Here is a 23,777-nt window from a genome sequence, read left to right on the forward strand (position 1 = left end):
ATTGTCTATAATTACCAAAAATGATAAATTGAAACCGAATAAATAATTACATAATAAAACTGGTTAAAAATAAAAAAGTAGCTTGGACGTAGCAAGCTAGTATTGATGTAGCTTAGCTTGCTACATATCCCAGGGGCGTAGCTTCAGTGTAGAGAAGCTTCATTTAATGTGAAGTAACTGGTAGCTTAGCTCACTACATTTTCCAAGTAGCTTGCCCAGCACTGCCCGTAGCTTCTCATTTTATATTAGCCCTAAGAGGGAGACAGCAGCTGTTTGTGCATTTATATATGTATGGACTGTGTGAAGATGCATAAGGACAATCTGATAATAGTCAGCCCTCTTCATCTCAATTTTAGTTGAACATTACTAATGGTTAAGCTCATCTGTGAAACAGGGCAATGACGGTTGTTCACTTTGTTGAGGAGCCCACTGGGATTGTTCTAAATGATTCACTGATATTTAGATAATATTTCACAACTGCTGAACCAATTAGCAGTTTCTGTTTCCACACTTCCCCTGTGTGGTGCTGAAACAATTACAGGAGTCCTCTTCTGCATGATTACTATTCAGTTCCTCTCAGACAGTAATCCCCACATTTTAAATACTGTATATTTATTCATGTCCACCATGCAAAGACAATGCCAAAAAAGGACCCAAAAAGTATGCATGTGTAACAGAGATCTAAAGTCAATAAGCTTACACTTGTAAACACTGATATCAAGTACACACCCATACACAAAGAGAAATGGTCTGGGCTGTATTTACAATCAATTTCTTTCACGGAAGATCAAAGAGACAGTGTTGCATTATCTGGCACGGCAGTGAATAAAATCATATTAAGTGAAACAGACTGACAGAAGAAACATGTTTTGGATAAACACTGAGCAGTGTATCTGTCTAACTGTCTGTTTGTGTGTCTATCAATCCGTCTATCTGCCTGCCTGCCTGATTGCTTGTTTGTTTGTTTGTTTGTTTGTTTTGGTATATATTATGCGCACCCTTGACATTTTCCCAAGTATTCCCTTTCGATTGTTTCTAAATTGATCTCAGCTCACTGATGCTCAACTTCATCTCAGCGGAGTGTTCTCATGGCAACCGACAAACGGCGGAGCGATTGTTTTGCATGAAGCAGATTGTGTATAAACAGTGACACATACTCATTAAGTGAATTTCATTTTTTTAATATATGTAGACCTATAGTAATACAGGCAGACTATGTTGATCACCGAAGCCTAGTTGTAAAAGCGTTTTTTGGGATTCCTATGACAAATAGGCCTACTTTAATATCTTTAAATCAAAAAAATTCATAAATATGCACAGAACAATTCTGCACGGCTTTCTAAAGCTTCAAAAAGCTCTTGTCACATTTTGTTGTACAAATACAGTGTATATTTTGTGTATTTTATTCAGAGTTTATTGTGTGTATATTTTGTGTACGGCTGTAGATTGTAAATTATACTTATTTTATAGCATATCTGCACTTTTGTACTTTTTTGTATTGTTCTGTATTGTTGGGTTATGTTTGGCTATTCATGCAAACCAATTTCCCCAGTGGGGATCTATCTATCTATCTGTCTGTCTGTATGTCTGTCTGTCTATCTATCAATCTATCTATCTATTTATCTATCTGTAAATTGTATTGCGTCTGCCTCCAAGCTTTAGATTTTATTTTGGTTATCAAACGCTGAATGTGACTTGAATGGGATGTGAAGAACAGAGTGACCTTGATCATTGTAATTGGGAAATGGCATTTAAAGTGTAAATTAATGTGCACCGCTGGGTGGCAGCAAAAAGCTACACCCCAAAACAATTTATTTCTCAGTCGTTTGTGAGTTGGGGCTATTTATATACATTTATATACATTAGATCACGTGTAAACTATTAGGTGACGCAGTTGTTGTCAGGTTTATTGTAAACAACTTAATAATAAGCATAGCTTTATTGATAACTTACCTGGTGAAATAAACACGTGCTATCATCTTAATTTTACCTCATTGGTTTGGGAATTGTGTTTATTTCTGCTGGGTCTACTGACATTAGTCGTCCTGATGTAAATAAAATATTGACTTAAAATGCCTGTACGACAAGCACACATCTTTAAAGAACTGCTGATGGGTGATCTGTAAATATCCCATAAGTTAAATTTAGACCAATATATTTCAATTTAGTTTAATTTTATCTAAATTAATTGAAATAATGTAGTACAGCTGGTATTCATTTTCTGTAATACAGTATGGAAGTCAGCTGAGGCGTTCATCAATACGTTTAATAGTGTACCTGAGGTCCGTTGGACAAATAAATAATAATAATAATAATAATAATAATTTAGTCCTTGGCGTGGACATATTACAAAGTGGATATGACTATATTTAGAGACATTTCATACACAAAATGAAATAAATTGTTGGCCCTCAAATTAAAAAAATTTGATGCCCAGTGTGTTAAAATGGCTTGAAATGTGCCACAATAACTCTGGAAAGTAGCCTGTTTTTTGTTTAAACTCAAAACATCAGAGAATAAAAGGACATCGACTGTTATTAGCTTAGACCGAACTGCTGAATGGTCCCACTAATGCCATTCAAAACGACATGCAGCAACAAGTCACATATTTCTTCTGCAAAGATCCCTCTTCCTACTTCAACCTAAACTAGCGTACAGTACTGGTGACGCATTATATCGAGAGGCTATGTACAGTATAAACAACTGTAATTGAATTAATAAATTAATTTCACTAAATTGTCAGATGTTTGTTGGCAAAGCCCTCCAGATGTGCTGACACAGACGCTCTTCTCGCTGTAGTCCACCCCTCCCATTCGATTCAAATCTTATCCGATGCTAAGCGTACGCGCGCGTATGTGCGCGACGGGAGCACGTTTGACAGCATCTAACGGCGCTGCTGCGAGAAACACACACAAGAGCAACAAGAACACACACAAGGGTCACCGGGAGCCACACACTGCACCATAGAGGTAAAACGCAACATCCACGTCCACGTTTCCTTTGATGGCTACCACACATGCAGAGTGAATCGTGCTTGTGACAGTTGAGTCTTATTATTTGGCAATTGAAAAAGTGATGGCCGCGCGCCGCTATAGGACGCCTAGAGCAGCAAATGAATGAAATCATTAACAGATTCGGTTAAATGACATGATTGCTGCACGAGTCAAGTCGCGATGAGTTCATGTTACATATCTAATAATATGAATGCTTCTTGAAACACGGCTGTTTAGCGTGGAAAGACAAGACAACGAGCCGCTTGTTCTGAGTCAGAGACGTGGCTCTGTAAATATAATCTCTTCAAATCCAAAGGCAGTTACACGTCTGCGATTATTTGTTGCTTAAAGCCTCTTTTTTTCTGATCTCTCTTTATTGCTCCGCAAAGCGACGCGGTTTGTAACCGATGGAAGCGTGTAGATGCGCGGCATCAGGTTGTTATTTTAGGTTTATTGATATAGCTTTAGTCCGATGTAGAAAGAATTGAATTTAACACACGCAGAAGACATTTTGCAGATAGCCTATGTGAAGACACGAGTCAAGTCGATTATTAGGCTACTAGCGAGAAAGCTGATATAATGTTATGTGGCCAAACTGAATGATTCAGAGCGCAGCGAATACGCAGCTGTCCGTGAATACGCGCGCGCAACAGTCAGTGACAGCGAGCATCTGTGCCAGGTCGGGTTTGTATCGATTCTTAGCGCTAAATGGCCTTCATCGTCTGTATAATCCTATTGTGCACAACGGAGAAATAATCGCCTGTTGCCTGTCTTTCAGTTTGTACGGTTGTTCCCTTTATTGGCCCCAGCAGCACGTTTTATTATAGAGGAACTGAACGCTGTACTGGCATCTGGCAGGAAAACGAAAGCAGAAGATGGAATCTAGTACTGTTACTCGCTTTTGATCAGTATGTTTTACCTTTTTCAGATTTGAATTGGCACGAGAGGAGACGGGTGCGGTGAAAATCGTGCCCTTGCACAGTCATGGCCTCGAAGCTCAATCCAAACGTCCTTTACGTCCGGGAGCCGCGGGAGTCTCTCACTTCACCGGACGCTCAAGCCGAGCCGGGTGACGAATCGTCGGACAGCGACGGGGAGCCCGAGGAGACCTCGCACAAACTCATCCGAAAAGTGTCCACCTCCGGTCAGATCCGGGCCAAGAAGATGTACTGTAGGAACATACGACAAGAATTTACACATCAGGTGCACATTCTGTTCACTGTTTTGGCCATATAGCCGGTATAGCATTTTATTTTACAGTATTGGATGTAGCTGCTTTCTGTAACTTTGTAAATACCAGGTACAGACCCTAGAACACTAGGCATACAGTATGTAGTTAACAGGTTTTTTTAATTTGTATTCCAACAACAACAAAAAATCAGCAGTTCTCTTTTGCAACTAGTTTTATATGCCAATTTGTGTTAAAAAAATGTAATGACTTGGAAATCCCAATTTTTAGATTCATGCACACTGAAAGGCACACACATGTACACACACATTTGGAATTATGGCGGGAATACATATTGATCCAGGGGACAGTTGCTCGTGGCTTAGCCTCGCGTCAATACTTGGCATGCTATGACTAGTACTGTGTATGTACAATATCAATGTCAGTTTGGACTAATGTTTATTCCTGAAAGGCAGCAGGATATGAAACAGTCATTAGCAGGATTGTTACACTGCACGTAACTGCATCTAGCCCGCAAAGTGAATGCACATATTTAATAATTAAAAGCCCAAACAGTGTTGATAATGTTGATTTTAAAATGTATATGAAGTAGTTTCTTCCCTTCTTAGTAATTTTGTTTTACTGTGAATAAGGCAATTTGGTGTAGAAGTAACGTAAGTCTGTTTTGAATGCACTGTGCTGTTTTGAGTGCTTCGCTGACCCTTGATTCCTCACATGGCCTTGTTAAAAATGTTAGCTGTGTGTTGCATTGTGATAAAATGAGAAGTGCAGAATTGTTAAGCAGGCAGTTTGAAAGAAGACACATCTACAGTATTTGAGAAACACTATGGGTGAGTCACAGTCTAATGTGCCAATAAAGAGACTATTATATGCATCCTAGCAATATTACAACTATTGATTTAAAAATGTATTAGGCTATTAAATGCTGAAAATAACATGAATTAAATATGTAAAAGGAGTGTTCAGTGTAAGTTCATGTTAACTAAATCATTAATGTATGTAATGTATGTAAAGTGTTAACAAAATATAAAACCACTGTCCAACTTTATTTGGTCAACATATATAAGTTGCATGGCAATAAACTTGCTCCACTTGACACTTTTTTTTAAAAAACGAGTTAAAATCTCATTATCTTCGTTATGAAGTTGACACATGTTTTACCTGACATGCACTACTACAAAATATAACAGTGATACTCCAATTTTAGTTTGAAGGACGGAATTCACAGAAATTGTTGTAACATGATTCTGTAATTTAAGAGACATGTTTGTTTTGTAAGAATGAGACTTGGCAACCAGCCCTGCAGGCAAAACAGAATGAGGTGTGTCTCACCTGTACTTCCCACCGCCAACAATTCAGTTTGTATGTCTCAGGTGACCTTTAACCCATGCGAGATCTTAGGTGTTAAATGTGAGTGATAAAATGTGTGGCTTTCTGTTTTCAAGGATATGAAGTGGGTGTCATCATAACAGAACAAAGGTTAAAGATAAACTCTGTATTGGTCTGACGCTGTTTGTTTGGTCTTATCTGAACAATTGTTTTTTTAGTTTCTGTTTTATTTTTAACCTCCTAAGACCTGGGTGTCCACATACGTAGACATCACATTTTTTTGTTGTTTGCACCATAATACCTGTTGTACAAACATGGACAAATACACTGCTTCATGTTCTAAGAAAAATATTTGGTTATTATATTTATTGGTTCTTCCTAACCCCAAAATAGCTGGTAGAAATCTAAAAAAAGACAAACCAAAACTCGGGTCTTTGGAGGTTAAATATACTGCAGTAAATTCTCGAGTGCATTGCCATTACATGATTTTAGTTTTGTAATTACCTTTAAAACGGATTGCAGATCAGTCCTGTTGAGGCAATCCCTAGATAATATACTTGATCATTTTACATCCCTACTTTATTAGATGGTTTTGTGCATGTCATTTTTAAATCATACTGCACTGTAAAAAGTTTGGAAAGTCAGTTCAATGTACTATTTTAAGTTTTGACTTGTGAATGAGTTGACATAACTTATAAGAACTAGTTGAAGTTGTTTAACTTATAGACGGTTTCATCGGACGCACGTGCGTGACGCGATACGCGTCTGGATCCGAACTTTACTTCCGGTTTTGTTTTTTTAATGGTCTGACTAGTTGCTAAACTGATCTCTTGAACAAATGCCTCGTCGAAAATAACAAATGTTTTGGTTTCCTATGTAATCTATGTGTTGTTGTTTTTTTGCTTGTTATATAAATAAACTACGTTTAAAGAACTTTGTTGTTATTTACTCTTAGCGGAATTTACCGGAAGTTACGTGCGGACCTTGACAGCCCCTTGTTTATGTTGTTACTGCTGAAACCGTCTATATTTGTATGCTACTTTATCTAATCAATTAGTTGATTTGACAAAAATGCTGCATTTTAGCAGGATATAAGTCATTATCAGCAAACCAGTAAAGCTGATCTAATTACTGTAAATCAGGTTATTGCATAGATGGAGTGAAGTTAACAGTTTCATTTATTTAAACATTTAAATGTTTCTATTACTTCACTAAAACATGTCAAAACATCTTGAAAATTACTGTTCAGAGTCAGACATTAAATGATGAAGCAAAATTTAGTTAAAGGTTGAATAAAACATTCTTAAAATTCTTAAAAACAACCTTCCCCGATGATGGAAAAAGATAGAAAGCATGAAAAAATTAGAAAAGAGAAGTGAAAGGTGCAACTGACTGTGCAGTGAGGAACTGTACTCAACGAGTTTACATGCGATTAAACGAGTGTCGTAGTCCGATTATGCTTAATAAACTGATAATGTGGGGTCATGTAAACGCTAGGGCTGTGCAAAAATATAGATACAGCTAAGTATCGTGATAGTTAGCTGTATCGATAGTGTATCGATATTTCGATCTCTACTATCGATATTTTACAAACCATCAAATCCCCCTGTGTGCGTCAAACGACCTCCTCTGCAGCTGCTGTAGTTGTCACTGTCCAGTTTTCTGCCATATACGGCCATTCGGCCAATGTCTCAGAAGTTAGAGGGAGTGAGAAAATGGCAGAAAATTAAAAAAAGAGCTGCAGGTGTTCAGCTCTATTTTTTTACATTTTTGATAAAAAAAAGTATTTAATGTATCGCAACATGCAACGTATTGTATTGTATTGTGATACATTGTATCATGACCCATGTATCGTGATACGTATCGTATCGGGAGGCCCTTGCCAATACCCAGCCCTAGTAAACGCGTAAAACGGTTTTCTTTTATCGGGGAAAGCCCATAAATGGCGTACTGATTGGCACAGGTAGTTCTTTGCTCATTACCCCGATTTTGCGTGGCATGTAAACACCTCTACCGGATTTCTCAAGGAATTGTGCATGTGCGCATGTCTTCGCGTGTGAAAGATAAACGTCACACGCGGAAGTAAGCGCAAAGTAACGCCTAAAAGTCTCTGCTCTACTAAAGCAGTTGGCAGAGAAACTGCGAAAATAAAAACTGATGCTATATTTACAAGTTCTGGAGACACAAAAAGAGATAAAACAATATAGTTTAAGACAGATATGCTGTCGGCTTTTTGATCGACTATTATGTACTATAGGCGATGACGTCACTACCTGCGAGAAAACTGACAAATCTCCAAGTCCCATGTAAACGCAGTTGTCTGCATAGCCGGTTTATTGATTTGCATGCAAACGCATGAAAACAGTTTTTTATAATAACCAGATTTTTTAGAGTTATCCGCTTATTCTGTGCATGTAAATGTACTCATAGTCGATAATAAAAAAGTTACAATAATGATTTTTTTACTTTCATACTTAATACTTTTAATGTTGGCTTGACATGCTAGACTGATGTGATCATTTTAATGTTTTATGTAAAAGGTCAGAGAAAAACGTTTGTCTAATTTTAGTCTATTTTAGTTTTCTAGACATGTAAACATATCTTGACTTCCTGAAAGTGTGCAAGCACATTGCAGATTATTCTAGATAAAGGTCAATTTTAAAATATATTGTCCGTCATTTGGCTCTGAGGATTTGTACAGCACTAGCATGTAGTAGCCTGATGAGTGAAATCAGGTGTTTCATTAGCCTGACGTTGTCATACTCAATTCTAGTCAGAATTTGAGTCTGATACCGCTCCATTGGGCTATGATTATGGGGCGTGTCTCAACGGAAAAATGCGTCTGCACTCAATTGGATAGACCTACGACCAATCAGAGCAACAGAGTGTGTGACGTATGTTGAAATGCCGTCTTTAGCAGCCTGACCAAACTGCTAGTTATTTCGCTACAATGACACTAACATTGTGATTATACTAAGTCTGAGTTAGCGAACGTACATCAACACCTACTATGTTTACAACATTTCATTTATATCACAACATTAAAGGATTAGTCCATTTTCTTGAAAGAAAAGTCCAGATGGTTTGCTCACCACCATGTCATCCAAAATGTTGATGTCTTCCTTTGTTCGGTCGTGAAGAAATGATGTTTTTTTTTTTGAGGAGAACATTGCAGGATTTTTCTATTTTTGATGGACTTTGGTGGAGCCCGGCATTTAATACTTAACTCAACACTTAACAGTTTTTTTCAGCGGAGTTTCAAAGGACTGTGGACGATCCCAGACGAGGCGTGGGGGTCTTATCTAGCGAAACGATTGTAGTTTTTGACAGGAAAAATAAAAAATATCCACTTTTAAACCACAACTTTTTGTCTAGGTCCGGTCCAGCGCGACCTAACGTGAATGCGTAGTGACGTAGGGAGGTCACTTGTTACATATATAAAACGCAATTTTAAACAATAAACTGCCACAAAGACATTAATTAGTATCAGTTGACATACAACAATGTAGGAACGGTCCTCTTTCAAGACGCTTGTAAACACTGGAGCAGAGTTTCGCGTTCGTCCTCTGTGACCTCTTGACGTTAGTGTTGGGCGATATGCCCTATTTTCAGATCGTCCTATCGTCAGCCTGTGAGATCGGCGATACACGATATTATCGGGGGGCGTGGCAGTAGTTCACTCTTTTTTTTTTTTGTTAATTTTTACTCATTATAACAAGTCACTTGATGGGTGGACAAAAAAAAACAAGACCGTAACACCGTCATGACCGCAACCTTCTTAAAACTGATGCCATTGAAGCGAGCGCGTCATTAAAACACTATCATGATTACTTAATAACTGTAAAAACATGCATCTGCGCACGCACACACACGTGCGCGCACATACAAATATTCAACGCATTGGTTTAGTGCTGTTGCAGAAGACTACACGTGTCAAGCAGTGGTGCTCTCATGAGGTGCCTTTTTAAACGCATCGGTCCAGCGGAACGCGATCATATTTTAAACACAATCATATATTAAACACGAGGGACGTGTTGCTACAACTCCTTGAAATGCATATCATAAACAGGATTAATACCTAGTGATCTGACTTCGCACAGAGCGCAGCTCTCTGCACGTACGCAAGAGTGATGCGCTAATATGCAGCGGGTCATATTTTAAAGAAAAAGTAAAGTTTGCATCAGCTCGCATGAAACGCATTAAACTGAACAAATAAGGATTACTACTTTAGTTTATGTTTAGACTGCGGACAGACGCGCGTGCACGTGAGACAGAGAGAAGCGCAGCTGCTCATGATGCGGCGCGCTGGATTTAGTGGTAGAAGGAGACCAAGACGCGCGCATTAAGTGCAGGTACGTGCAAGAAGGAACTCTCTTTACAAGCTCTCCGCGTAAAGTGAAGCCCACAAACCCTCATGTGAGGAAAAGCATGCATTGTGGATGTTAATATAAAACTATGATGATAATAATAATAACCATTCGCCAACTATCGTCTTGACTATCGCCATGAAAGCCTGCCATTGACGATATGTCCGAAGATCGTCGATACACGATACTATCGTCTATCGGCACAACCCTACTTGACGTGATGACGTATTGCGTGGGGTCAGCTGGCGCATCACAACTGGATCTACATGACGAGAAGTTGTGCTTTAAAAGTGTATATTTGTTATTTTTATTGTTAAAAATGACAATCGTTTTGCTAGATAAGACCCTTATGCCTCGTTTGGGATCGTTTATAGTCCTTTGAAACAAACTGTTACGTGTTGATTTAAGTATTAAATGTTGGGCTCTATTAAAGTCCATTAAAATGAGAAAAATCCCGCAATGTTTTCCTCAAAAAACATAATTTCTACTCGACTGAACAAAGAAAGACATCAACATTTTGGATGACATGGTGGTGAGTAAATTATCTGGATTTTTCTTTTAAGAAAATTGACTAATCCTTTAAGTATTTACTAAGTCATACAGTCAGACTATCTCTTACCATTTGTACTTTAGGTGAACTTCATCCACGACGATACGCATTACGTTGGCTTAAGAAAATATCGGAGCCTAGCATCTCCCTCCACTTATTCAGCAGTCACGATTCCGGGCTTCTGAAAAGATGCTGGCAACGACCGCTATATATCCATCTCGTCATGCACGACGAGTTTCATCGCTGTGATACCCATTTCAGTTGCTTTTTTAACTTGGTCCTTCATAAGTGCAACCAAAGGAGAAACAACAATGACAATAGGGTTTTCATGTCTGATAAATGAAACATTTGCCGAATCCTGTAGGAAGGACGGCAAAAACATCTTTCCGATCAACAAATGCCTTGATCGCGTTTCTCTGTTCCTCTTTTAAAATCAATGCTCTGTTGATATCTTTTAGAACAGACTCAATGTCAGAATCCACACATTTGAATTCTACAGCGGGAGCCATTTCGTTGTAAACAGATGCAACACACGCGCTCTTTGGTGACATGGTTGATTACGTTACTGTTGATAATCTGTCCATCATCGTATAAAGCCCGTCCTGACAATTTGATTGGTCGACCAGCTTTGGGCCTCGCATAGAACCTCCTCAACGGACAAGCCCCAGACCGATCTTCCCGTTTTCAAAAATGTTGTGGGCGGGGCTAAGATCGGCTGACATCCAGGCTAGTATTTCATAAAAGGAGACATCTAAAACATTCTGGGGGGGCGTTGACTAGAGTTGAGAATCACTGGTATAAAACATTGTTGCCAGACATTTGATGATAAACATAAAGTCTGGCCCACATTGCAGGTTATTCTGCGCCAAAACAGCTCAGAAAACACAGTACAAGTAGGTGTGTATTAGTACATGTTAACGATATGCAAAAGGTGCAAATCCCAAAGTAAACGATGATGAGAGTTATCGTTCAATGTAAATCTCTTTTCTTGGACTACAACAAACACACGGATTGTAGGAAAAAGTTTACTTCCTGGGATTGGTGATGTAGAGAAGACTGAAATTATCATAATTTCTCCACTTGGACTCACAGCCAGTTAACTCTTGTTAGCATTGCATTATGAGCAAATCTTTCAAAGATGGTAAGGAGCGTCACATTTCCGGCATTTCCGGATTAGCTGGCCAATCAGGGACGCAGTGCTTTTCAAATCGATGAGTTTTGTACAAAATCAATGGGTTTGAGGTAGAGAGGGAAATCTGGAGCTATACAAAAATGTACGGTATGTGGAAAAGTTGTTTTTTTCCCCATAAACCACACAAACATTTGTATTATACCAAATACACAAAATAACATTGTTTTTATTAATGAAATAGGTGTACTTTACAGAAAACTCACAATTTTAAGCAAAGATTTGTTGTTACATACCTTACATAGTTTGGTTATTAATTCTTACTTCTTCTCATAAAGCCGTCATTTTAACAGCTGCTACCTTGTACATTTGTTTCTGGGTAAGAAGAAAACCTGTGCACATTTACTCTGAAGTTGCGTAAAGCTAGCCAATCAAATGTACGGTACTGATAGTTTCAATCAGCATTTTTTACGTTTGTGTGCAATATGAATTAGACAGACTGCAGATTGAGACAAATCGCATTCTAATGCTGCTTAGAAAAATCTGACATTCAAAACTTGCCTGATGTGTGTGTGTGTGTGTGTGTGTGTGTGTGTGTGTGTGTGTGTGTGTGTGTGTGTGTGTGTGTGTGTGTGTGTGTGTGTGTGTGTGTGTGTGTGTGTGTGTGTGTGTGTTAGCAAACACCGCATGTTTCCTCCTCTCGCTCATTAGTGATTTCCCCTTAATTAGCATTCTTGTTAAACCCCGTTAAACATTATTAAGTGCTGCATGTCATTTCAGCCCGACTGAATTCATTTTTTATGTGTTGTTGGCTTGCACACATTGACATTTAAACATGTTTTAAATGTGTCCCAGACAGTGTGAGCCATTAGAATTGATTAATTGATTGATGCTTTCCGTTTAAATCTAACTGTCCATATATATAAAATGTCAGATTACACTACTAGATATGTAACTAAGTTAACCACATGAGTTAATAATAACATCGCTGCACACAGGCATGTTTGCAATCTAAATGGGGACTTCCCATTGATGTAAACCAAAATTGACCTAACCCAAATCATAAAATACTATGAGTTTTTCTCTATTGTGATTTAAAATTAAATGAAGTGTCTGAGTGCATTGTGCGATATGGTACCATGCTGTATGGTTTGTATAAAAGAGACAACAACAATGATGCTATAACAGATGAGGGCTTTGAGGAACTAATCTATCAATGTACAGTGTCGATACTGTCTTTGTGTAAGATGGCCCCATTCTTCTTCGCCAAGGGTAGAAAAGACTTTTGAGCTGAAGTATGTGTGTTATTTGGGCTTCAGTTTGAGTTTAGTTGTAGAGTATGTCTATTCATTGTGAATTCATTTGCTTTGAGCCAACAGTAGTCAGTCAAAAAATTCAAGACAACAAATTAGCCACTTGTCCTTATGGCAATGAAACAAAGAGGAAAGTGATGCTATTTGTGCAGCATTTTTACACTTTTCACTACAAAATAAAATCTGAATACATAAGAAAAAATAGATTTTATTCTCTAAAAAGAATGCCTGTTACAAAAGCAATTATTTAAGGACCCCAGTTGAAAATAAATGCAAGAGAGATTACAGTGGTGTCATGATGAAAAACAGGAAACATAGCGTGACTTTACATGATTGAAGGATGAAGCAACAATTAGTCAAGAGCTAAATAAAACATTCTTAAAATTCTTAAAAACAACCTTCTTCAATGATGGAAAAAGATAGAAAGCATGAGAAAAGGGAAGTGAAAAGTGCAACTGACTGTGAAGTGGGGAACTGTAAAAATATAACAAAACATATGCATAATGATGTTTGTGCTATCGCTGGATAAAATATAACCATAAAGGGTTCAAATTAAATCTAGTACCTTTTTAGTTTTTTACTTGTATGTATTAAATGTATGTATTTACAAAATACAGTCACCTAAAGGATTATTAGGAACACCTGCTCAATTTCTCATTAATGCAATGGTGTGGGGGATGTTTTCTTGGCACACTTTAGGCTGCTTAGTGCCAATTGGGCATCGTTTCAATGCCACGGCCTACCTGAGCATTGTTTCTGACCATGTCCATCCCTTTATGACCACCATGTACACATCCTCTGATGGCTACTTCCAGCAGGATAATGCACCATGTCACATAGCTCAAATCATTTCAAATAGACAGTGAGTTCACTGTACTAAAATGGCCCCCACAGTCACCAGATCTCAACCCAATAGAGCATCTTTGGGATGTGGTGGAACGGGAGCTTCGTGCCCTGGATGTGCATCCCACAAATCTCCATCAACTGCAAGATGCTATTCTATCAATATGGGCCAACATCTGTAAAGAATGCTTTCAGCACCTTGTTGAGTCAATGCCACGTAGAATTAAGGCAGTTCTGAAGGCGAAAGGGGGTCAAACAGAGTATTAGTATGGTGTTCCTAATAGGGGTGGGCAATAAACCGGTATGATAGTAATTACCGGTATTGTGTCACGCCATGATATGGATTTCGCAAAACCGTTGATACCGGCGTTACATATTTTAAATTCTATTTTTGCACTTATCAGGGTTCCCGCGGGTTGTTACAAAAAACTAACCTTCAGAAAGTTATATCTATGGCCTTAAAACGCCCAGATCTTCATTCTAGGACTTATATTTAACTTTATGAATGTTATTTTTTTAAGACCCCGCGGGAGTTTACCCAAGTCTTAAAAGTCATACCTCCGTTCCCGAGATGCGCTGTCCACAGAAACGCAAAACGAAAAGCTCCGATCGCACTTCAATCCATTTTTAATCATCTTTTTTTTTAAGAGGATGCACATAATAGTGCACGCAAATCCTGCCAAAGACTATATTTCAGGTGTATACAGCGAGTTTGGCGAGAAACAAGCCCGTGGCTTACCTAAGCATTACCAGGTTCTGAAACATAACAGGACCCAGAAGCGAACAAAATCAACACTGCTTTATTGAAAATCAACTTAAACAGTCGGACTGTCAAGTACCAAGGCACCAACAGCGCGTCAACAGTGTTATACATTTAGGAGGCTTTTTTTACCTCACTGCTTCAAAGTCGTTTAACGGTGTTACTCGCTTTTCACTCAGACCTGCTATCTACTGCGCCCTGAACGCGCTCTCCAAGTAAGCGATTGGATGACGGAAAGCAAGAAATTACCGTAATAAACCATAATTTGCCAAAAAAGTGCAATTTATCTTCTTTTAGGAACCATTCCTTTTTTGATAGCGCAAATGGTTGAGGAGTTACGGTTAAATGAATAGCGCTTTCAGAGTGCTTTAGCGGATAACGTAAGCAACGTACCAAACACATTAAAAACAGCCTTTCATGGTAAATTTCGTTTTCTTAATGCAGATTTATTCATTAGAGAGGCTATTAAACAATACATAGTGCATATTTACGCATAAAAACGTATGAGTGGAGTGTTTTTGGCAATCTGAATCTGCTGGTTAATTAAATTAAATGCAATTTAAAGCATTCATTAATGCATTCATTAATGCAGTCAGGGATTAATAATAATTTAAAGTGAGATGGCATCTTCCATCAGATGTTCATATTAACAACAAAAAGAAAATCGTTCTTTGTATATTTATAAATCAAACAGACACAAGATATACAGCACACAGCTTTAAAGTTGTTGGACGTAGCGTAAAACATTGTAATAAGGCACATAGCCTACCAGCAAATGACCATACTAATTTCCATATTTTCATACTTTCCATAGTAGTGACAATACGCATAAGAAGATGAGTCCACCCATCCACACAATGGCGCTTTGAAAGGAAAAAATGGGAAAAGATAAAAAATCATGTCTCTGTCCAATCCCTCACTTATTAGTAACATAAGGTTAAAAATACAAATTTTGTCTGTAATTAAGGTTTACTACAGTGTGACTCCAAGTTTTATCTCATATGGCAACATACCGTAATACCGTTATACCGGCTGAAGAGTGAAAAATACCTTGATATGAATTTTTGCTCATACCGCCCACCCCTAGTTCCTAATAATCTTTTAGGTGAGTGTATGTATGTATATATGTGCTTCCCAATCCTGGTCCTCGAGGACTCCCTCCCAAAAAGTTTTAGATGTCTCCTTATTTTAACTTATCAGACATGTTTACCATTTTGGAAAGGGGCTGGTTAGTTTAATCAGGTTTTTTAAATAATAAAATATCTAAAATGTTTTGGAAGAGGGTCCTTGAGGACCATGATTGGGAAGCACTGGTGTATGGGATAAAGATGGCAAGAATGAGAACATTAAATGACTTAGACTGGACTCACAGCAGCATTTATTGACTCTATACCATAAGCAAGCTTGTAAACTGTTTTTGCTGTTGAAGCTGTTTTAGTGGCTCTGAATTCACAAACTTCCCCTAACCAGACTGTTTTTACTTTTGTAAAAACTACAAAATTCAGGCCATGTTCTTTGTGATTGTGATACTGTTAGGCTACATGGACTTCTGAGTGGTAGAGTACTATTTGAGTAATCTTGAGCATCATACTAAACACAGACCTTCATGCATTATCTTGAAAGCAGAGTCATCCCAAGAAAGTGGTCAAGTGTCACTGTGTGCCTGCAAATCCCCTGTTGTATTATACGAGAAAACGGACAGTATCATATATCCAGGAATGACCCTGTTTTTTTCCCGGAAGGTGACTTTATATGGTGACTGAGAAAAACTCACAATGAGTTTGGTCAACAACCCACCTCTAATGGCTGTGTAATGGCTGGTGTGACAAGACATTTCACAGCCTTTGTTGAATAGTCAAGGCCTTTTTTCTGGTGTCACCTGTTAGTGTATGTCAGACGCATGTGGTGAAATCATGACTGAAAGAATACAGCTGTAACCAAGTCTCAGGAACACTTTAGTAATCTATCGTTCCAGTTCTTTTACATTTATGTTAGCCTACTATTAGGGCTGCACGATTCATGCTAAAATGTGAATCACGATTTTTCTCCATGGGAATTGAAATCCCGATTCTCTTTTTTTTTACAAAAAGATTTATTATGCACTTAACGTAAAAAAAAAGTGCTACAAGACTTTCAGTTATAATAACGTCTCTTTTAAAAGTCTCTTTAATTTAAAATTTAGAGTAATTTAAAATATATTAGCTGTTAAATAGCACATGTGCTTTTTGTACTATCGATCTGGCCAACCTTAAAACTTTAAGAACACTAAACCTTTAAAAGACTAAACAATCAACATTTTGAGGCATCAGAGAAAAACGCAGACATGTTACAATGTTCCCCTCGTGCTAAAAACCCTTTCTAATGGGGAACTTGTGGCGGTGACACAGAGGCCGTTTCTCTGAAGACTGCAGCCTCTCTGGAGGTCGCATTTCTAAGATGCGCATCATAATTTCAGAATATTAACAATTAACGTTATAAAGTTGACTAATATTTTTAGTTAAATATAAATTGTTGTAGTATTTTTATGACTTGCGAATGTAATGCTCCGTTGACTCAAATGAACCAGGCTTGATGACGTATGCAGCCTGCAGATGAGACCTCCGGAGATTGCAGCCTTCCGATTTAGAAATGTATGGAGGTAACTATAGGGCTGTCCTCGACTAAGGATTTACATATTCGTTTAATTATTCCTCATAACATTTTAAAGCCACGGTCTACAGAACATCACACAAAAAATCATTTTGATAACTAAACCTAAAAATATAACAAAGGTGATCCTGCCTTGGAAACCTCGGCTAATTCAGTGTTTTTATTTCATTTGGAGATTAAGCGCGTCAAAGCAGTCATGACCAAAAAAAAACGACAAATGAGAAATGACAAGTAATTTGTGATTGTTACTGCAAATTATAAAAACTAAGCTTTATACAATTCATAAAAACACTGAAATTAATGATTTTATAGACACTACGCGTTATTATTTAACCTACCCAGTCTATTTAACACAGAAATACCTGCTTGCTTTCACTTTGATCATCTCCATTCACTTTAGATACAGAAACAACTGATGATATTATTTATTTCAGGAATCTCTTTTCTATCATTTGAAAGTGAACACCGATCATATTATTAAATCACAAGAAAGACAGTCGTGTCAGGCATAAATATAGGTTCGGTGCAGATATTTTCCGTTTCATCACCGACATTTAAAGAAACGGCTTACCTGTTTTGTAGTTTAACTTTTGACAAGATAATCACTATGTTTTTAATACATTTTAAAAACTTATACCCGTCGAAAACATCCGTTTTTTTATGTTTAGTTTGATGAACTTCTAAATATGAGACGAAGAGCAGCACGTTCGGCTAAATTGCATGCGCAAGCATGGCCAGCACGCAATAGCGCAACATCGATACAATGAAAAGCAATCCAAAATGTACAGACTTAAATTAGATCAGAATTTACGTTTATAATAATTAATTTTTTTTTATTAAAATAAGGTCAGAAGTAACAAAGTGCAGAACAAATGTGCAAAATGCCTGAAGTGCACGAAAACAAAACACAAGCCAAATAGATACATCAACCCAGAGTGATTTATAAATAAAATAAAATAAAGAAATTATTAAAAGAATGAGAGTATAGCCAGAATTGCCAGCTTTTTCTTTTAAATGTAGAAACAAAGAGGCAATGGTTTATTAACATAGGAACCTCTTATGGACGTGTAGCCCGGTCACAGGGTTGCTGGATTTATTAACGCATTTTAAAAATATTTATTGAAAGTTGATACTTCACATATTATTTGAAGAATTATATATTAATATACCGTATTGGGAGAAAACTGTTATCAGAGTTGTGCACAGTGCACCCATACACGGCCAAAATTAAAGGATCCTCATTTCATAACACATCTGCGACGATTCGACTGTGAGATTGGTGGTCGAATCAGGCTTCTCCTATCGATCATCGAATCTTCGACTATTCGGGGTCACCCCTAGAGGTAACTAATTTCCTTGCCTCCTTTCGAAACCGATGTTGTTGCATCATCACTTTCTCCGTCGCCACCAGGATTTTCCATAATGATGCTCGTTTATCCTCTTTTTTTGTGAAAATTGCAGCTCCAAATCCACCAAGTAAACGACTGTGTTTAGGTCTGCCGCCTTGTGATACGTCACGCGAGTGACAGCGTAACGCCGCAAATGAGATGAGAGAGGAGAGAAACAATCGGCTCTGATTGGTGAATGAATAGGGTTTGGTTTTACCCTGTATGAGTGTGTGTTGGCAAGTTTGACTGATATTGTGAAGTGAATCGCCGTCATTTAAAATGAAGATCGCATTTATGAATGAATCGAGATTGTGATTCTTTTTCGATTAATTGTGCAGCCCTACCTACTATAGACGGTTTCAGCAGTAACAACATAACCAACGGCTTTCGTGGAAAACACATAACTCTTTTGTTTAACTCTGCTACGAATAAATAACAACAAAGTCCTTTTAAAGTAGTTTATTTATATAACAAGCAAAATAAACAACATGTAAATTACATTGGAAACCAAAACATTCGTTATTTTGATGAGGTATTTGTTTCAAAGTTCCGACCAGACGCATAATCGCGTCACCACACGTATGTCCAATGAAACCGTCTTTACAGACGACATTGAATTGGTTTTACTACTCAAGTTTTTTTTGGAAAACTTTTACTTTACGACATTCTTAAGCATAGTATCATACTTTTTATTCCACTACATTTCATTTAATACTAATTACAATACAATCTAGATTAAGTAAAAGTAAGTAGAAGTTAAAGGGCATCTATCGCTTACGTTAGAGGCATTTAGGCCAATCACAAAGTATATTAGCTGGCCAATCAGGGACAGTTTTGTACAAAATCCGTGAGAGTATGTGGAAAATAATGTGTTTTTTTAACCATAAACCACGCAAACACATTGTATTATGTGTACCCAAAATAATGTTGTTATTTTTAGCAATGGTGCACTTTAAAAGTAGGGGAGAACCAGGGCAAAAGTAATGCGGGACGAAAGTAACAAATCGATTTTCTCCCAGCCCTGATAACATTTACATCCCAAACTACAACAGCATCTTGGGCATACAACCCCTGACAGAGCTGACAAATATCACGTTATTTACTCACCATTTTCCGCGTGTAAATCCAGAAAGGTGTTTTCAACCATGAGAAGTAAATTCCTAAAGTGGTCATTTTTTTCTTATAACACGTTGGATTTCTGGTTAAAGTAGGGATCAATCTACAGGTTATTTAGTGCTCTAACACATCCTGAAGTTTGACCTCTCTGAGTTTTTCGAAAAAAATTGTAAATCGTGTTTAAATGTGAGGAGATCCTTTCGGGACGAATGTAACACTTGTAACTTTTGTCCCGCTGCGAATACTGTTGTATATGTTGAAATTTATATTAGTCTAAATTAAATTAATTTAATTTAATTTTTATAGTGTACAAACTGTTGAAAAAATATTTTATTCTCAACTATTTAAGTTTGTACTGTTTGTTGCATTTGATAAAACTTGAATTTAAAATTAAAATCTAATTTCATTATTTTTTACAAAGATGAATTACAAAATATGTTTGCAGTTACATATTAACAAGGTCATAGTCAGGTATATTTACTAAAGTAAGTGTAACACAAAAATCTATCTTGTTTTGTTGTGTTACTTTTGTCCCTGCAGGTGAGGTCAAAAGTAACAATTCACTACTTATGTTTAAAGTGAAATTATACTGAAGTCATTTTACATTTTTAAAATATTTCACCTGGTATTGATAGACCACACTTGTGAGTTATTGAGCACAGCAAAAATATATCTATGTCTATAACATTATCTTTTAAAATTAAGTTTTCTTAAAAATTGTACTTTTGCCCCCGATCTCCCCTACAGTAAGAAAGCACTAGATTTTTAATGTACTTAAGTATAAAATGTAAAACAATTGAATGGAGTAAAAGTATAATATATAAGCTTTTAAATAAATTGATATGTGTTTTCCAAAGAAAAACTGATAATGTACAAAATGTGCTTATGTAGAAAGTAAAAATATTTTAATACTGTCCTCCTCTCCTGCTTTCTTTTCTCCATTTACAGACATTTGAAACTAGCTGACTGAATATTATCCAGTGGCCAACTTAAAAGAATGAGGTGGACTTATTTTAAAATTTGTAGGGTTATTTCCTGTTTAAAAAACACACACTACAAGTCTAAAAACACCCTGATTTGCATAACACTGTTATATGAGCTATAAATGTTATACTGATTTGTCCGTTGTCTTTAATTAGGTAAGCATAATTGGAGAAAAGAGGTTAGCCGGTATGTCTGTCTCTCATCTTTAAACCCATTTTGACTTTAAACCATTTTGTATTGATGTTCTGTTCCGGTGGATTCTGCAGGTCCCTATAGACTAAAAGAGCCTTTAACTCAGTACTATAAAGCCAGACAGTGAGACAGTAGGAGGTTGACAGAGAGGGAACTGAGAGAACAGAAACTCATGGATTAATCTGATTGTTCCTAAAAATCTAAAGTTTTGCTGTTTTATAAAGGTGTAAGAATATTTTATTGCGTGTGGAGGCACTGGCATCAGCACCCTTTCAATGATCAAGAGACAGGATGGGTATTAAAGTCTTTCGTTCAGCTAAACTAAACAAAAATTAAGCCCAAATGAAAATATGCATTGTTGCAACCAGAAATAATGACTGCAATAATGCATTTGATTGTTTGTAAGAATCGCTCCGATTTTGTTTCCCTCTTTTAACCCAAAAGACCTTGATTCTTTTCATTGCACTTTTCTCATGTGTATCGCTTTTGTTTTCATTACCGCCTTCACCTTATAGCGCCCCTCTCATTTATCTCTCTTCCCTATTCACTTTCTCTTTCTTCTTCTGCTCATCCCTCTTTCTTTTCCGGGTTGAACTTGAAAACCTAATTAGAAAAGCATCATACATCACTGACTTGACAGTCCATTAAGGCAATGGAGCGGGGAGAGGGAGAAGAGAGGAAAGAGAGAGGGAAACACAGAGAATGAGAAGAAGGGCCTGGCAGAGGCCTGAAGGATTTCTGGTTTGTCTAGAGGTGCCGAGGGGACATGAAGACTGTGAAGCATTTAAATAACAAAACTGACGGTCAGAGCGTCTGTCATAGAGCAAGACAGGAAGAGAGAGAGAGAGAGAGACCGTTTTACACCTTTTCACACAAAAACTAGAGCTGGGTATTGTTAGGAATTTCACAATTCGATTCGATTTAGAATCTTGAGGATTTGATTCGATATTGATTTGCTTGCTTCGGTGTCACTTCAATAATAAGTAAATACACAAGCAATTAAGTACCTGAGTATATTTTTTAATAATGTGTGTAGTATTACTAATGTTTAAGAACAAATTGACCCCAGCACATTTCCTGTCATGGTTTATTTAGCAGAAAAAATAGAGTGTTGCCCACTAGAGTGTTGCCCACAGCGCCGCCACTGGCCCGGGGGGGGGGGATCGATTCATAGGATTTGATGAATCGATATTGAATTGAGAAACAAATAATTGCAATGCATTTATGAATACATATTTTTAACCAGCCCTAACAAAAACGTCTTACACCTATCTTATTGCATATTATAAAATGGTCCGTTCTGGTTCTTCATTCTGATTGGTTGAAACGCGTTCTAAGCCGTGATAAAATACCCCGGTAACCCCACAGTTCAGACCGCATTACATAAGTATCACTGCGCCACTGTTGCTGCGTACTGATTTATGAAAATAAACACCACAGTCTTTAATCATATTTTTAATTTTTCTACATTTTGGCAATATCCAGATAAATGTTAATATATATTGTTGAGTCGTCTAGTCAATAAAGAGAAAATGTTCTCTGAGGAGTTTCTACCTTAAATTAATAGGTCCGCTATTATCCACTAGATGGCGATCTTAAACAAACTTAAACACTGACGCATTCATTCACTCAACACTAAAAACACTGTGTAGTACTGTTCATGGCTCTGAATCTGATCCTTTACAAAAGTTCTTCACAAAAATGGAATTATCTCCGAGAGGTGATAAGAGAACAAATGAAGGTAGGATGAAACGTTTTTTTTTTAAAAGCGGAGATCTGTTCTTTCATTTGATATTTTATGTTTATTTAAAGAAGATTGTTTTTCTGGAAGCCATTAAACTAAAACTGGGTGGCAACTACGAGAAAAGAGTTCAAGTTAAGCATGCTTCCACTCATATTTGATCATCACTTCAACAGTTGCACGATATAAATGTTAATGTATATTCGAGATAAATGTTGATTTATAAAATAAACACCACAGTTTTAATCATATTTTCATTGTGTCTTTGCTGCGTCTGTGTTGGTTGGGAACTGCGCTCTGTTGCAGCCACACTTGATTCTGAGGAACTACTTTGTTAGGCGGAAGAGTAATATTTGTACTAATATAATTACAACTTATTTGTGTTTTATTTTATGAAATCCTGCTAACGTTATGCATATGAAGTAACCGATTTATAAAAGCAATAACCCCCGCGAAGCAGCGGGGTTACAGTGCACTTTATAACAGCCAAGGGGGTTTTAGGCACTCCGCTTCACGTCATGCCTAACAAAGACCCTTAGCTGTTATAAAATGCACTGGTAACCCCACTGCTTTGCGGGGCTTATTGCTTTATTCACATATTCACATTTGTCATTTCAATGCTGTTTTATGTAAAACGAAGCAGGTCCCGTCTCATCAATGCTGCCATGTTGAGATCACATGACCTGCGGCTCAGTTTATATCTGTACCTTATTTTTGTACTTTCTGGCTGACTAATATGTCTAAAAAAATTCAAAAAGATGAAGTATTATGTAAAAAACCAAATGATATAACATGGGTTAAACACAAAAACACAGACTCATGCTTTTTGCCAACGCTTCCTCTTTCTTGTCATCTTCCTTTCATGTTGTTTTCACTCTGCTGTGTCCAATCAATTCACACACACTATAAATCCTTTATTCAGCCGAGATAATGAGCACTCTCATCATCACTTCATAAGGGCATGTATGTGTGTGAGAGAAAGAGCAGAGGACAAGTGAACACCGAAACAGAGGTTCACTGATGCAGCGGGTTGCTTTTAGTGCCGTTTGAAGTTTCTATAAAGCGCAGATGCCCAGGACAACGCAGCAGTGCATTGAGCATGTCTGTTATCGTGCATACAACTGTATGTTGAGCAAGATCAGTGATAGGAAACTTGTCATGGTACACCAAGTAGCACTGATCTGTCTGCTAACTAACTGAAAATATGGAGAAACGTGGGTTGGGTTTTGTATGT

At 37.3% G+C, this 23,777-nt stretch overlaps 1 protein-coding gene across 2 annotated transcripts in view; it reads left to right on the forward strand.

Annotated features, from left to right (window-relative positions):
* Positions 1-2,811: 2,811 nt before the first annotated feature.
* The window catches only part of LOC129440076 (diacylglycerol kinase delta), a 107,305-nt gene continuing 86,339 nt past the window's right edge, over positions 2,812-23,777 (forward strand). For both annotated transcript variants that reach the window (XM_073859913.1, XM_073859914.1), the window contains exons 1-2: positions 2,812-2,969; positions 3,922-4,159. In XM_073859913.1, coding sequence (XP_073716014.1) covers positions 3,978-4,159 — 182 coding nt within the window. In that variant the 5' untranslated portion in view covers positions 2,812-2,969; positions 3,922-3,977. The remainder of the gene's footprint in view (positions 2,970-3,921; positions 4,160-23,777) is intronic.

The sequence above is a fragment of the Misgurnus anguillicaudatus genome, chromosome 21 (assembly GCF_027580225.2).
Source record: "Misgurnus anguillicaudatus chromosome 21, ASM2758022v2, whole genome shotgun sequence".
Lineage (NCBI taxonomy): Eukaryota > Metazoa > Chordata > Actinopteri > Cypriniformes > Cobitidae > Misgurnus > Misgurnus anguillicaudatus.